Genomic DNA, 16029 nt, shown 5'->3' on the forward strand with positions numbered 1-16029 from the left:
TACAGCCACGCATGTGGAGAGCGATGCATAGGCAGCAACAACTGAGAGATGATTATCAAAGAAAATGAGGCCACCTGTGGTTGGGTGGGGCTGTGGTCATTAGTGAGGCTGCTATAAATAGCAGCCTGTGGGTTTGGCCATTGTGGAGGATTATCTGATCGTTGTGTTTCGTGCCTGCTTTGCTGACTTTGACCTTTGTGTGCTGATTTTTCCCCGCTTTGAAACTAAACCAGAGCAAAGTGTGTTTCACTTTGTGAAAGAAGAAGGACTGTGAATTGCCTCACAGCTGCAAGCTAAGTATCTCAGAACTGATAAGGGACTTGTACAAATTACCAGTTTGTTTGGAGACGAGTGCTCTTGGCTATACCAAAAGAGGGCTTAGTTTATTTGAATTATCGGTATAAAGAACATTGTTTTGAATTTTCAAACGTGTGTGTGTCTGACATTTGTATCTGTGCATTTTTGGGAGGAGTCTACCAGAGAGCCCGACAGAACACCTTCCATGCTAAATTATATTTAGAGGTGTTTTGATTCTTGTCTTGCTTCTTTGCAAATAATGTCGTCTTTGCCGGGTTTCAGGAGATGTCATAGAAGCCCATCAAAGTCAGGAAGCACTATTGGAAGACCTGCAAAATGACATTCACCAGGCGGCCAGCAGTTTGGGAATCTTACAGAAAGTCCTGCATCATAATAGCACAGACAGAAATGGAGGCACAGACCAGCACCAGTCAGGTAAGGGAGATATTTGTCAACAGTTCCGATAAAGGAGAATATTTGTAGTTCAGGATCAGAACGGTGGGATCTTCGATGTTCTCCCATCTTGAGTTGTCCCCTTGCAGATCTTTCATTGCCAAAACTAGATAACATCATCATTGCTAGAAGGGAGTGGGGTTTGCAGAGAAGGAGGAGGAGGAGGAGGAGAGGAGGAGAGGAGAATAAGGTGAAGGAGAAGGAGAAAGAGAGTAGGAGGAGGTTGGAGGAGAAGAAGAGAATAAGGAGAGGAGGAGGAGGTTGGAGGTTGGAGGAGCAGAAGGAGGAGAAGGAGAGGAGAAGGAGGTGGAGAAGGAGGTTAGAGGAGGAGAAGGAGGAGGAGAGGAGGTGGTTGGTGAAGAAGAGAAGGAGAGGAGAAGGAGGAGGAGAGGAGGAGAAGGAGAGGAGAAGGCAAAGGAGAAGAGGAGGAGAGGAGGAGGAGGTTGTAGGAGGAGAAGGAGAAGGAGAAGGAGAGGGGAAGGAGGAGGAGAAGAAGAGGAGGGGAATAAGGTGAAGGAGAAAGAGAGGAGGAGGAGGTTGGAGGAGAAGAAGAGAAGGAGAGGAGGAGGAGGAGAAGGAAAGGAGAAGGAAATGGAGAAAGAGGTTAGAGGAGAAGAAGAGAAGGAGAGGAGAAGGAGAAGGAGGAGAGGAGAAGGAGAGGAGAAGGTGAAGGAGAAGAGGAGAAGGAGAGGAGAAGGAGGAGAGGAGAAGGAGAGGAGAAGGTGAAGGAGAAGAGGAGAAGGAGGAGGAGAGGGGAAGGAGGAGGAGGAGAGGAGGAGAAGGAGAAGGAGGAGAGGAGGAGAGGAGGAGGAGGAGAGAAGGAGAAGTAGAGGAGAAGGAGAAGAGGAGAAGGTGGGGAAGGAGGAGGAGGAGAGGAGGAGACGGAGAAGGAGAAGAAGGAGAGGAGGAGGTTGGAGGAGAAGGAGAGGAGGAGGAGGAGAGGAGGAGAAGGAGAGGAGAAGGAGGAGGAGGAGAGGAGGAGAGGAGAAGGAGGAGAGGAGGAGAAGGAGAAGAGAAGAAGGAGGTGGGGAAGGAGGAGGAGAAGGAGGTTAGAGGAGGGGGAGGAGAAGGAGAAGAGAAGGAGAGGAAGAGGAGGTTGGAGGAGGAGGAGGAGAAGGAGGAGGTTGGAGGAGGAGGAGGTTGGAGGAGGAGGAGGAGGAGGAGAGGAGCAAAAGGAGGAGGACTGTGGTACCCTTGGTGTTCCCTGAGCTTGGGTGTTTCCTTGGAGATGTTTCATTACCAAAACTAGATAACATCATTATTGCTAGAGGGGACTGGGGTTTGAGGAATAGAATAGGAGGGAGAAGAGGAGGAGGACTGTGGTATCCTTGGTGTTCTCTGAGCTTGGGTATTCCCTTGCAGATGTTTCATTAAAGTAGGCAACTAACATCACCAGTGTTAGTCCTAGTTTTGGTCATGAAATACCTGGAAGAAAACAACCAAGCTCAGACAGCAGCAAAAACCTCCTTGTTTATCAACAGTCTGAGGCAATCAATCAATTATATAGATAAATGCTAATATATATATATATATTGGTTTCTGATATGTTTCAGAAGTCCAGCGAATGCTCTTCCTCCACATAAACAGTTTCTTGAAGGAGCATTTCAACCCTGTCTGGGCCAGCTTCAATAAAAGTCTACAGGACCTGTCCATTGCGGTGCAGAACCTTTCCCACAGCGTGGAAGCTAATCAGAAGAGCATAGAGCGATTCCAAGAAAGTACGGTGCCCAGAAAAGATTTCCAAGAACTGGGGACGAAGTTTGAGTCCAAAGTCCAAGCAAACGTCCTGAGAGCTGACCAAATGAAGCGAGAAATGGATCACCATAACTACCTACAACAAGCCACCATCCATTACAACCTGACCATGATCAAAGCGGACACGGACCTGAAGCTCAAGAGACACCACAAGCTGCAGCAGTCGGTTTTATTAGCTTTAAACAACAGTTTGGCTGACCTGAGACAAGAGCAGCATAAGCTTCGTGGTGAGCTTGAGATCCTAAACAGGAACATTGCAACATTCCCTAGGCCATCAGGCAACCAGAATGAGCTGTTTGCTGATATTGATGTGCAGAGTTTCAATCAGACCTTGGAAAAACACGCTCGGGAGCTAAAGACACTTTATGAAGAGTCTGAAAAAGACTATGAAGAACTAACCGATTCCATCACAAGGTTAAAAGACAGCTCAAAACACGACATAGAGGACGTCCGAGTGCGATTAATAGAAGGGAGTCTCATGGTCGACGAATACAGAGAAGAGGTGGAAAGGAAGATTTTCGCTCTTAATAATAGCCTGACAGAGATTCAAGAAAACTACTGGAGTCTACAGAAGTCCATGAAAACATGTTGTTGTGAAGACCAGCCTTCAAGTACTAACATGGAAGACTTAAGGAACACCACTCAGATGCATGGAGAACATCTAAAGCATCTGGAGGCACGGTTAAAAGATCTCACTGCGGTTTTCCCGCTTATCCATCAATCTTTGGATTTCCAGCAGGAACAAAGTTGGAAGCTACAAGATGGCCTTTTCCTCTTAAAAAACCATTCTGAAGTTCTTTCCGAGGAGGTCGATACGTTGAAAAATGCCGACGAGAAGATGCGTGACCACGTTAGGTTCCTCAACAGCTCTTTCAATTCGTTGCTGGTGGACGCGTTGAGACACGAGAAGGCCCTTGAAATCTTGCTTGGAGAGGAGATTTTGGAGCTCTTATCTGAAGAAGAGGCCATTCTCAACCCAGATCAACTCCCTGTGATGAGCATCAAGTTAATTTCGGACCATCTCAAGGAGCAAAGCATGACACTAGAGTCTTTTAAGAAGAGAATAGACTTTTGGGAGGCAGATCGTGAAAATAATAATCCACACGACCGTAAATCTTTGAAAGATCCTGAGACTGAGAAACGAATGGACCTCGATCCCCAAAAGGGTGGAGTAGAATATTTGGAGCCCAACCATCAAGCTGTCATGGAGGATGCCTTAGACAATCCAGCATACCATGATATTACGACTCTAAAAAGAGAGATTGGGCACCTGACCAAAGAGATGAAGAAGTTTGAATTGCAACGGGATCATATTAATTCCTGCTGCAATCAAACTAAGGCCAACCTAGGTGACCTTCTCAGCATTTCAGTGAAGGAGGTGAAGGGAGATCTTCTATCGGCTCAAAAAAGCTTTGAAGAACATCTAGCGATTTTTCAGAAATTGTTTGGAAATAGTAAGGAGTTGGCTGCCTCAAATGTAAGTCTGGATGTAGCAAAACTTCAGTTACTGACAAGCAGGAAAATGAGGAAGCATCTTAAGGAGCAAGAACAGCAAAACTTGAAGGACAAGAAAGAGGGTCATGGCCATAGAGAAGCTACGTTGAATGGAAGAAACAAGATAAACGCAGAGTCACTGGAGTTAGGTAGGTTTCTTCCCAATTTTTAAAATGTTCTCATCACGGTTCCCTAAATTTCTTGACCAACGCCCCCACTGCATTTGTAGGTGGGTGTTGAGACCTCAGCAGAGTAGGTGTTATTTCATTCTTAAAATTAATAATTGCTCTTATCTACACTGCTCAAAAAAATAAATAAATAAAGGGAACCCTCAAAGAACACATCCTAGATCGGAATGAATGAAATATTCTCATTGAATGCTTTGTTCTGTACAAAGTTGAATGTGCACCACGGCGTGTGAAATTGATTGTCCGTCTGGGTTGCTCCCTAAGTGGACAGTTTGATTTCACAGAAGTTGGATTTACAGTGTTTCCTTGACTTTCGCGGGTCCGACATTCACGTAAAAGTCTATACCACGGTTTTTCAAAAAATATTATTAAAAAAAATACTCTGTGGTTTTTTTGCACACCAAGGGGTTTCCGGGGCCGCCCGTTGTACAGTACTGTGCGTTTTAACTCTCCTCTCCACCACCACCCCAGCCGTCCTGCTTCTTTAAATAAAAGCTCCGCTTCTGCCCCAGACTCCCGATCCCTCCCCTTTAATTCTCGGAGCGTTGGTACGCTCCACTTGAAGTCGAGCCAAAGTGAGCGTAGCAAAGTCCCCAGCTTGCCACCCCGTTGCCCCTGCGGGTTCTGAGGGTAAGTAAAACCAGGAATGGAGGAGGGAGGGGGAGGGAGGAAGGAAGGAAGGAAGGAAGGAGGGAGGGAAGGAAGGAAGGAAGGAAGGAAGGAAGGAAGGAAGGGAGCGTCTCTACTTCGCGGAAATTTGACTTTCGTTGGCGGTCTTGGAATGTATCCCCCACGAAAGCCAAGGGAACAGTGTACTTGGAGTTATATTGTGTTGTTTAAGTGTTCCGTTTATTTATTTATTTTGAGCATTGTATATATAAAAACGAGCCACAATTTATTCTGGATGGAAAAAGATTCAGAATGCTGGGAAAATTCAGAAACCTTAGATGTCCGCTGACAATTTCAGCACGTTGCATTGAAATCTCAGTTTTTGTGCTTCCCAACCTTGAGGACCCCAGCTGCGTAGGCCAAGGGCTGTGGTAATGGTAGCCAGTAGTAGCTTGTAAATTGTGGCTCATTTTTAATCAGGAAGCTGCCTGATTAAAGCCTAAATTCAGTGATGGGCTACCAAAAATTTTCCTACCACACTGTGGGTGTGGCTTATGCATTTTGTTTCAACATCTTTCAGTGCAAATTGGGTGCTCTGGGGTGGAGCTCCAAATTTTGCTACCGGAACTGCATTCCTGACCGTTCCTGTAGGAGCCCATCATTCATTCATTCATTCATTCATTCAGTTAGTTGGTTAGTTAGTCCAATACATCACATTGAAGAGAATAGATATGTAGTAATATAAATGAAGAAGAGAATAGAAGAAAAGATATAAAAGTATAGGAGAAGATATATGAAAGGAAGAAAAGATAAATGAGATAAGGAAAGACAATTGGACAGGGGACAGAAGGCACACTGGTGCACTTATGCACGCCCCTTACTGACCTTTTAGGAACCTGGAGAGGTCAATCGTGGATAGTCTAAGGGAAAAATGTTGGGGGTTAGAGGTTGACACTACTGAGTCAGGTAATGAGTTCCACGCTTCCACAACTCAGTTGCTGAAGTCTTATTTTTTACAGTCAAGATTGGAGCGGTTAATATTAAGTTTGAATCTGTTGCACGCTCTTGTGTTGTTGCGATTGAAGCTGAAGTAGTCATTGACAGGTAGAACGTTGCAGCATATGATCTTGTGGGCAATACTTAGATCGTGTTTAAGGCGTCGTAGTTCTAAGCTTTCTAGACCTAGGATTGATAGTCTACTTTCGTAGGGTATTCTGTTTCGAGTGGAGGAGTGAAGGGCTCTTCTGGTGAAGTATCTTTGGACATTTTCAAGGGTGTTGATGTCTGAGATGTGGTGTGGGTTCCAGACAGATGAACTGTATTCAAGGATGGGTCTGGCAAAAGTTTTGTAGGCTCTGGTGAGTAGTGTGAGATTGCTGGAGCAGAAGCTGCGTAGGATCAGGTTAACAACTCTAGAAGCCTTTTTGGCTCCTATGGGTACGGTGAGGTATGCAGAACCCGTAGACAATCCCCCCCCCCCTTTCTGGGCTCTGGGTATGTTTTTCCTATCGCAGTAAATGAGGCTGAATGTGTATAATTTTAGAAGAGCTGTGCGCGCGTGTGTACATACACATAGTTTATATAGTACATAATGTATATTTCTATATGCCTGTGTGTAATATGTATGTAAACATATGGCATATATACATAGAATTAAATAGTACATTTTGGCTGTTCAGTAATAGTAAATAGATGGGGAAATTGTATCTCTTTGAGGCGAGGAGAGGCCAGGCACCCTAACCTTAACCAAACCTCTTGATGTGAGTGACATCAAGTTGGCCACCTTTAAGCCAGTCACATGACCTTCAAGCCACTCCCTGTCACATGATTATCAAGCACTCCCAACTGGTCACATGGCTGGCAAGCCACACCCACAAAATAAGCCATGCCCACGAGTGCGGTACAGTGTTCCCTCGATTTTCGCGGGTTCGAACTTCGCGAATAGCCTAGACCACGGTTTTTAAAAAAATATTAATTAAAAAATACTTCGCGGGTTTTTTTCTATACCATGGTTTTTCCCACCCGATGACGTCATACGTCATCGCCAAACTAATAAATTTTGCAAATAAATAACAACAAAAAAATTATTGTTAATAAATAATTATGTTTATAAATATCAGGATCATTAAGTGTCTTATTCAACGGTGAGTACCAGTAATAATGGTGAGTAAATGGTTGTTAAGGGAATGGGAAATGGTAATTTAGAGGTTTAAAGTGTTAAGGGATGGCTTGTGATACTGTCCATAGCCAAAAATGGTGTACAGTGTTCCCTCGATTTTCACGGGGGATGCGTTCAGCGACCACCCATGAAAGTCGAATTTCCGCGAAGTAGAGATGCGGAAGTAAATACACTATTTTTGGCTATGAACAGTATCCCAAGCCTTCCCTTAACACTTTAAACCCCTAAATTACAATTTCCCATTCCCTTAGCAACCATTTCGATTGTTACTCACCATGTTTATTTATTAAAGTTTATTTTAAAAAATGTTTTTTAAAGGCAGACAAAAGTTTGGCAATGACATATGACGTCATCGGGTGGGAAAAACCGTGGTATAGGGGGAAAAACCGCAAAGTATTTTTTAATTAATATTTTTGAAAAACCGTGGTATAGACGTTCCGCGAAGTTCGAACCGGCGAAAATCGAGGGAACACTGTATTTACTTCCGCATCTCTACTTCGCTGAAATTCGACTTTCGCAGGCGGTCTCGGAACGCATCCCCCGCGAAAATCGAGGGAACACTGTATTTACTTCCGCATCTCTACTTCGCTGAAATTCGACTTTCGCAGGCGGTCTCGGAACGCATCCCCCGCGAAAATCGAGGGAACACTGTATTTACTTCCGCATCTCTACTTCGCTGAAATTCGACTTTCGCAGGCGGTCTCGGAACGCATCCCCCGCGAAAATCGAGGGAACACTGTATTTACTTCCGCATCTCTACTTCGCGGAAATTCGACTTTCACAGGCGGTCTCGGAACGCATCCCCCGCGAAAATCGAGGGAACACTGTATTTACTTCCGCATCTCTACTTCGCGGAAATTCGACTTTCGCGGGCGGCCTCGGAACGCATCCCCCGAGAAAATCGAGGGAGCACTGTAGTTAAACATTTACAACCCTTCACTGCTTTGCACCCGCTAATTTTTCTCTTTTTTCTTACCTCCAGGCACGGCGGTGGCTTTTTATTTACAATATGCCGAAGATAAAGAAGAAGCCTCTGTCTTTAACCGCACCTACCTTAACTATGGAGGAGGTTACTCTCGCGAGCAAGGCAACTTCAAGGCGCCTCATAAAGGGGTTTATATGGTGGCGGTCGGGGCCGAGTTTCCCCCAGGAGCTGCTTTGGGGCAACTGGTTTTCGGCAACGGCCACAAAATGACTCTAGTAAACAAGAAGAAGAAATCCAGCGGTGGCTACACGACGGCCTTCGCCCTGGTGGAGCTGGACAAGGGAGACTTGATGTGGTTTGAACTGGTGCAAGGGCCCGCCGTGAGACAGAACACAGTTGGGTTGAGCATGGTGGGGTTCCTGTTGCTGAAAACTTGAGGAAGGACGCCTTGATGACATCAGGGATCTTTTTATGAGCGCGGTCAATTTGGTGTTTCAGTGAAGGCCCTGTTTTTCCGGTGCTATGACATAAGCTCAGCAATGCTTTCTAGAAAGGACTTCAGTAGCTGCTTAGACACAGCTCAAGTGAACAGTAGAGTTGTAGAAGACCTTGTTTCTTCAACTGGCCATGAGACATCCCCCCTCCCCCATTGTCCTCCTCATTGTTCTTGTGCTGTCAGAATTGTGGGATACGAGAGGGGCGGCAAATAAATTTTGTAAATAAAATCTCAAGTCTGGTGCCCACACCCACAATCGGCAGAGCAGATCCGTGTCGTGCTTCTGGAACCCCTCCATGGAAAAAACCCCCACAACTTTGTACATCATCGCTTTATCCAAACAAACTACTTGAATGGGCGTGGCTTATTTCTTCCTGCATCATCTAGAGCAGTGATTTTCAACCTTTTTTGAACCGCGGCACATTTTTTACATTTACAAAATCCTGGGGCACAATGAACGGGGTGGGGGTGGGAGCTAAAAAAAGTTTGGACAAAAAATTCTCTCTCTCTCTTCCTCCCTTTCGCTCTATTTCTCTTTCCCTCTTTCTCTCCCTTCCTCTTTCTTTTTCTCTCTCCATCCCTCTCCCTTCCTTTTTTGCTCTCTTTCTCTCTCCCTCCCTACCTCCCTCTGTCTTTCTCTCTCTCTCCTTCCCTCCCTTTCTCTCTCTTGCTTTCTTTCTCTTGTTCTCTTTCTCTCTTGCTTTCTTTCTCTCTCTCTTGTTCTTTCTCGCTCGCTCTTTCTCTCTCTTGCTTTCTTTCTCTCTCTCTTGCTTTCTTTCTCTCTCTGAGCTTCGCGGCACACCTGACCATGTCTCACAGCACACTAGTGTGCCACGGCACACTGGTTGAAAAACACTGATCTAGAGCAGGGGTCTCCAACCTTGGCAACTTTAAGACTTGTGGACTTCAACTCCCAGAGTTCCTCAGCCAAATCTTAAAGTTACCAAAGTTGGAGAACCCTGATCTAGGGCAGTAATTATTATTATTTTATTATTATTATTTATTAGATTTGTATGCCGCCCCTCTCCGAAGACTCGGGGCGGCTCACAACAGTAATAAAAACAATATAATAGTGGAACAAATCTAATATTAAAAAACAAGGAAAAGTAATGGCGAACCTATGGCCCGGGCGCCACAGGTGGCACGCTAGCACATGAGCTGCTGCCCTAGCTCAGCTCCAGTGTGCATGTGTGTGCCGTCCAGGTGATTTCTGGCTCACACGGAGGCTCTGGAGGGCATTTTTGGCTTCCAGAGAGCCTCCGGGAGGATGGGGGAGGGCATTTTTACCCACCCCCAGTTCCCAGGAAGCCTTTGGGGCCTGGGGAGGGCGAAATGCGAGCCTACTGGGCCCACCAGAAGTTGGGAAACAGGCCATTTCCAGCTTCCAGAGGGTGTCTGGGGGGGGGGGGGGCGTGGGGAACTGTTTTCTCCCTCCCTAGGCATTGAATTATGGGTGTGGGCAGTCAATAGCATGCACCCACGTGGTTTCGGCACGCAAGGTAAAAAAGGTTTGCCATCACTGATCTATAGCATGAGTCTTCGTAGAGGGGCGGCATACAAATCTAATAAATTATTATTATTATTATTATCAAACTCGCGGTGTCTCGTTGTCATGTGACATTTCCCCCCTTTGCTAAACTGGACATGCCCAGCGCACGACGCATTTCACCCTGCGGGCTGTGAGTTTGACACCCCTGGTCTATAGTCTACCTGGAGAAATGGAAACCTTGTGACATTCCCCCCATTTTGTCATCCTCAACATTCTTGTGTTGTCAGCTGCCCCAGAATTGCTGGATACGAGATGGGCAGCAAATAAATTTTATAAATAAAATGTCGCACAAAGCAAAAAATACAAAGATGGCGAAACCCATGCGACTGCCACTAGAAGTGGTCACGCGCAAATTGCACAATCTGGCAGCTGGTATATAGTCCGCTATTGCACTGGTAGCAACCCACTTCTGAAGAGCACCAAGGACCCTTCATTTCAACCCTGAACTATAAATATTCTCCATCAATTTAGTGTCCATCCATCTACTCACCCAAACACTCCTTCATCCATCCAAATATCCGTCCACCTAGCACCCAAACTTCCATCCATCCAAATATCAATTGATTGATCGACCCACCTACCCAAACATCCATCCATCCATCCAAATATCCATCCACCCACCCACCCAAACCTCCATCCATCCATCCAAATATCCATCAAACTAGCCACCCAAACTTCCATTGGTCCATTCATCCAACCATCCATCAATTGATTGACCCACCCACCCAAACATCCATCCAAATATCCATCCATCTAGCCACCCAAACTTCCTTCCTTCCTTCCTTCCACCCACCCACCTACCAATCCGTGCATCTGCACTATTTTTTAATGTAGTTGAAAACAGCTGTGCTATTTTTCCAAAGAGACGTGTTTTCTTGTACTTGTTGTGAGCCCATTATTTTTACCATACTTTTCCCCCAAAAGCAAGAGACCACCGTAGATTTGGAATTCTGCAGCCACCCAACATTAAAACTGCTCAGGAACAAATATATTACTAACGTTTACTAAAATAAGATTATTTACTCAAAAAAAAAATTGATACAGTGACATAAACTTGTGGTACAGAACAAAGCAATTCATGGTAAACATAAGGCACCTTTTAAAACGGATGTGATACAAAACGAAACCAGAAAAATAAAAGTACTAATCGCCCAGTACATTTTAAAAACATTCTATGATGTCTGGCATCTGTAACAAAAGGAATATAACCAAGCTGCTGTTTTCACCCTCTTTTCTTTATTTACATGGTCTCTAAAGTCAGCTACATTATTCTTTCTGTATACAATATATAACACATTATTTTTAATATAAGGCAGGAATAAGCCAGAGCATGTAAGTGAACTTCTATACTGCATTCAAGGTCATTAGGTAAAACTATGATGAGATGATTTGAGTCTGGATTAAAAAAAACACATTGCTCATTCCACATTTATTACATCAGTAACAAGCCTTCAACTTGAAGAAACCACCTGGTTTTTTTGTTTAAAAAAAATATTGAGACAAGACAGGGACATTTCTCTATTATGGAGTCGTTTCTCCTCTGTCACCAAACGTGGCAACCTCCTTTTCAAGCTCATGGAGATGTCTCCAAGAAGCCTTTTTGTGGCTATCTCCCTGCCTTGAAAACCAGCAATTGCCACCACAATAGAGTGAGAAGATTCACAAGCACTGAAAATTTAGCAAAACGTAAGGCGATAGCAACTTTATATTTAACCACTCTCACTAGACTGGAAAATGGATCAATTTGTTTATTTATTTGTTTGTTTATTAAATCTGTATGCCACTCACCCCTGAAGGACCCTGGGGGGCTTAAATAACTAAAAAACAATATAAAAACAATTTAAAACCCCATTTAATACAATAATACAGTCTTATTGTGTCCAGAACTAAAGGTGTGTCGATTAATCATGGCCCCAGGCCTGCTAGCAAAGCCAGGTCTTCAAGGCTCTCCGGAAAGCCAGTACGGTGGAGGCAGTACGACTCTACCGAGAGCCGGTGCCACCACAGAGAAGGCCCTCCCCTAGGGCCCTGCCAACTGACACTGTTTCGCCGACGGGACCTGGAGAAGGCCATTTCTATGGGCTCTAATTGGTCGCTGGCAGAAGACGGTGCTGTAAATAATCTGGCCCTAAGACATGTAGAGCTTTTATAGGTGATAACCAACACCTTCAATTTTGTCTGGAGACCAATTGGAAGCTAGCGCAGCTCATGGAGAGTTGGGTGTGATGCCTTTGTATACCTAGGCGCACCCACAACAGCTCACGTGGCTGCATTATGGACTAGTTGAATTCTCAAGGGTAGCCCCATAGAGAGCGCGTTGCAATAACCAAGTTGTGAGCTGATAAGGGCAGGAGCAAAGCGTCCTGGTCCAATTGATGCACCAGGTGAACCCATGCAAAAGCCCCCCTGGCCACAGCTGAGAGATGTTGATCAAGTGTCAACTGAGAATCCAGGAGGACCCCCAAATTGTGGACCCTTTCTGAGGGTGGGTGTGTTAAACTTTCCCCTCCCAGAATGAAGACAAGTTTCACCAAACACCAAATGCAAGACACCAAATCTTCCCCTTGCAACACCCAGCGGAATTTGGCACTTTCTCACTTAGGATCAGTTGACACTAATACACTAATGCACGGTCTTTCTCTCTTGGGATCGCAAGAATCTTGTGAGAGCGCTGGTGTAAACTGAACCCACTGGATCCACTAACAAATGACCTTTAAAAAGGAAGGCAACAGAACAAGAAGCCCCGAGGAAATAAGTATAGAAACATAGAAACATAGAAGATTGACGGCAGAAAAAGACCTCATGGTCCATCTAGTCTGCCCTTATACTATTTCCTGTGTTTTATCTTAGGATGGATACATATTTATCCCAGGCATGTTTAAATTCAATTACTGTGGATTTACCAACCACATCTGCTGGAAGTTTGTTCCAAGCATCTACTACTCTTCCAGTGAAATAATATTTTGTCATATTGCTTTTGATCTTTCCCCCAACTAACCTCTGATTGTGTCCCCTTGTTCTTGTGTTCACTTTCCTATTAAAAACACTTCCCTCCTGAACCTTATTTAACCCTTTAACATATCTAAATGTTTCGATCATGTCCCCCCTTTTCCTTCTGTCCTCCAGACTATACAGATTGAGTTCATGAAGTCTTTCCTGATATGTTTTACGCTTAAGACCTTCCACCATTCTTGTAGCCCATCAATTTTGTCAATATCTTTTTGTAGGTGAGGTCTCCAGAACTGAACACAGTACTCCAAATGTGGTCTCACCAGCGCTCTATATAAGGGGATCACAATCTCCCTCTTCCTGCTTGTTATACCTCTAGCTATGCAGCCAAGCATCCTACTTGCTTTTCCTACCGCCCGACCACACTGCTCACCCATTTTGAGACTGTCAGAAATCACTGCCCCTAAATCCTTTTCTTCTGAAGTTTTTGCTAACATGAGAAATTAATATCCTTTAATATCTTTAAAGCTGTGGTGGCGCCGTGGTTAAGACTATTTCTGCTGCCTGCGATTTGGGAGTTCAAATCTCACCAGGTTCAAGATTGATTCAGTCTCCCATCCTTCCGCGGTCGGTAAAATGAGGACCCAGATCGCTGGGGGACAAAAGGCTCCGTAAACCCCCTAGAGAGGGCTGGTAAAAGCACTGTGAAGCGGTATATAAGTCTAAGTGCTATTGCTATAAATCTGACACCAGCCCTTCAAGGACAGGTAGATCTTTGATGGCATGTGAAGTTCTTGGGATTGTTTAATGGCATCAAATAAGACTCGTTCTTTTTGCAAAGGGCATTTCATCTCTGAAATTACGGTGACATTTGGCAGCATTGTTCTAATGGCAATATAAACCTTTCCTTTACTTCTCCGTAATTAATGTTTTTCCCCCCATAGAACAAAAATTAATTCACAACTTCAAGGAGCAGAAGGCTTACTGAGCAGATTGTAACAGGGGGAGCATTTTAGAGTGAAAAAGAAAAGGTGAATCTTGCTCGGGGTTACGTAAACGGCTACTAATTGCCAAATGCTTAGAAAGTAGCCAGACTGTTGCTTCTAACATCATTCATTCCCCAACAAGGAGTAAAACATATGGAGATCTTCTTCTCAGGGCTTCCATTCAAAGAAGCTTAAGGCGGAAGGTTTTCTTAAAAGCAAAGCTCAGGCATCAACTTTGCACAGCACATAATGGAAGACGTTACAAAGTACCGTATTTTCTGGAGTATAAGATGCACCTTCCCCCAGTAAAAGAGGCTAAAAGTTTGGGTGCATCTTATGCTCTGAATGTAGCTTCTTTTTTTAGCCCTAATGAGGTGTTAATGAACTTCCAGGCTTTTTTTCATTGCTACTCCAAAGACTTGCCCTCTCCCCAGCCCTGTCGTTATAGGCTTGTATTCATTACTACTCCCTCCGAAGAATGGTTTTTTTTCAGCCCTGAGCAGGGGATAAAATAATGTGCTGGAGCTGACCAGACTAAGGACACACCAGCCAGATGAAAACCTGGTAGGTAGATATTTTCCCCATCTTTTCATCCCCTAAAACAAAGGTGCGTCTTATACTCCGAAAAATACGATGCTTTTTGAAGAAGAGGTATGTACTCCCTAATAGCAACTAGACTGAAAAGCACAACGTACAGTGATACCTCGTCTTACAAACGCCTCGTCATACAAACTTTTCGAGATACAAACCTGGGGTTTAAGATTTTTTTACCTCTTCTTACAAACTATTTTCACCTTACAAACCCACCGCCGCTGCTGGGATGCATCACCTCCGGACTCCCATTGCCAGTGAAGCACCTGTTTTTGCGCTGCTGGGATTCCCGTGAGAATCCCCTCCATGGGAAACCCCACCTCTGGGCTTCCATGTTTTTGTGATGCTGCAGGGGAATTCCAGCAGGGGAATCCCAGCAGTGCAAAAACGGGCACTTCGCTGGCAATGGAAGTCCGGAGGGGGGGTTTCCCAGCGAGGGGAGCCTCAGTAAAATCGCAGCATCGCAAAAATACAGAGGTCCGGAAGTGGGGTTTCGAGGACTTTGGTGTTTTTGTAATGCTGCGATTTCACTGATGCTCCCTTCACTGGGAAACCCCACCTCCAGACTTCCGTTGCCAGCGAAGCGCTCATTTTTGCGCTGTTGGGATTCCCCTGCTTGGATTTCCCTGCAGCATCACAAAAACACAGAAGTCCAGAGGTGGGGTTTCCTATGGAGGGGAACCTCAGGGGAATCCCAGCAGCATAAAAACGGGCGCTTCGGCTGGCAAAAGGGGTGAATTTTGGACTTGCACACATTAATCGCTTTTTCATTGATTCCTATGGGAAACATTGTTTCGTCTTACAAACTTTTCACCTTAAGAACCTCGTCCCGGAACCAATTAAGTTTGTAAGACAAGGTATCACTGTACTTCTATCGAAAGTTTCAAGATTGGGCAGGGCTGTAAAGGCACCAGGGCTCTTCAACCTCGGCAACTCTAAGACCTCGCTGTCTGGGGAATTCTGGGAGTTGAAGTCCACAAGTCCTAAAGTTGCCACGGTTGGAGACCCCTGGTTTAAAACACAGCAGCAAAACCGTATCCAATCATGACGTCTGCAGAGTTCACTCTTGCTATAATAAACATTCTGTTTCTTTATTTCCTCGCAATACAGTCTAGCTCAGTGATGGCGAACTTCTTTTTTCCCCCTCGGGTGCCGTAAAGAGTGTGGGCACGTGCTATCACCCATGCCCAATGTCGCTTGGCAGGGCCCAGGGGAAAAGTCTTCTCTGTGGCGGCCCCGACCCTCTGGAATCAACTCCCCCCCGAGATTAGAATTGCCCCCACTCTCCTTGCCTTTCGTAAGCTCCTGAAAACCCACCTCTGTTGTCAGGCATGGGGGAATTGAGACATTCTTTCCCCCTAAGCCTTTATAATTTATGCATGGTATGTTTGTATGGATGTTTAATTTTTATAATAAGGGTTTTTTAGTTGTTTTTAGTATTGGATTTGCATGATGTTTTTTATTACTGTTGTTAGCCGCCCCAACTCGAGTCTATGGAGAGGGGCGGCATACAAATCCAATAAATAAATCAATCAATAAATATCCATAATTCAAAGCC

The 16029-nt window shown here is 44.8% G+C and overlaps 1 protein-coding gene across 1 annotated transcript in view; it reads left to right on the forward strand.

The window, feature by feature from the left end:
* Positions 1–8625, forward strand: part of MMRN2 (multimerin 2) — a 37879-nt gene extending 29254 nt beyond the window's left edge. The window contains exons 5-7 of the mRNA XM_070753934.1: positions 580–732; positions 2304–4148; positions 7958–8625. Of these exons, the coding sequence (XP_070610035.1) occupies positions 580–732; positions 2304–4148; positions 7958–8337 (2378 nt within the window). The 3' untranslated portion in view covers positions 8338–8625. The remainder of the gene's footprint in view (positions 1–579; positions 733–2303; positions 4149–7957) is intronic.
* Positions 8626–16029: the final 7404 nt, after the last annotated feature.

The sequence above is a fragment of the Erythrolamprus reginae genome, chromosome 5, assembly GCF_031021105.1.
Source record: "Erythrolamprus reginae isolate rEryReg1 chromosome 5, rEryReg1.hap1, whole genome shotgun sequence".
Classification (NCBI taxonomy): Eukaryota; Metazoa; Chordata; class Lepidosauria; order Squamata; family Dipsadidae; genus Erythrolamprus; species Erythrolamprus reginae.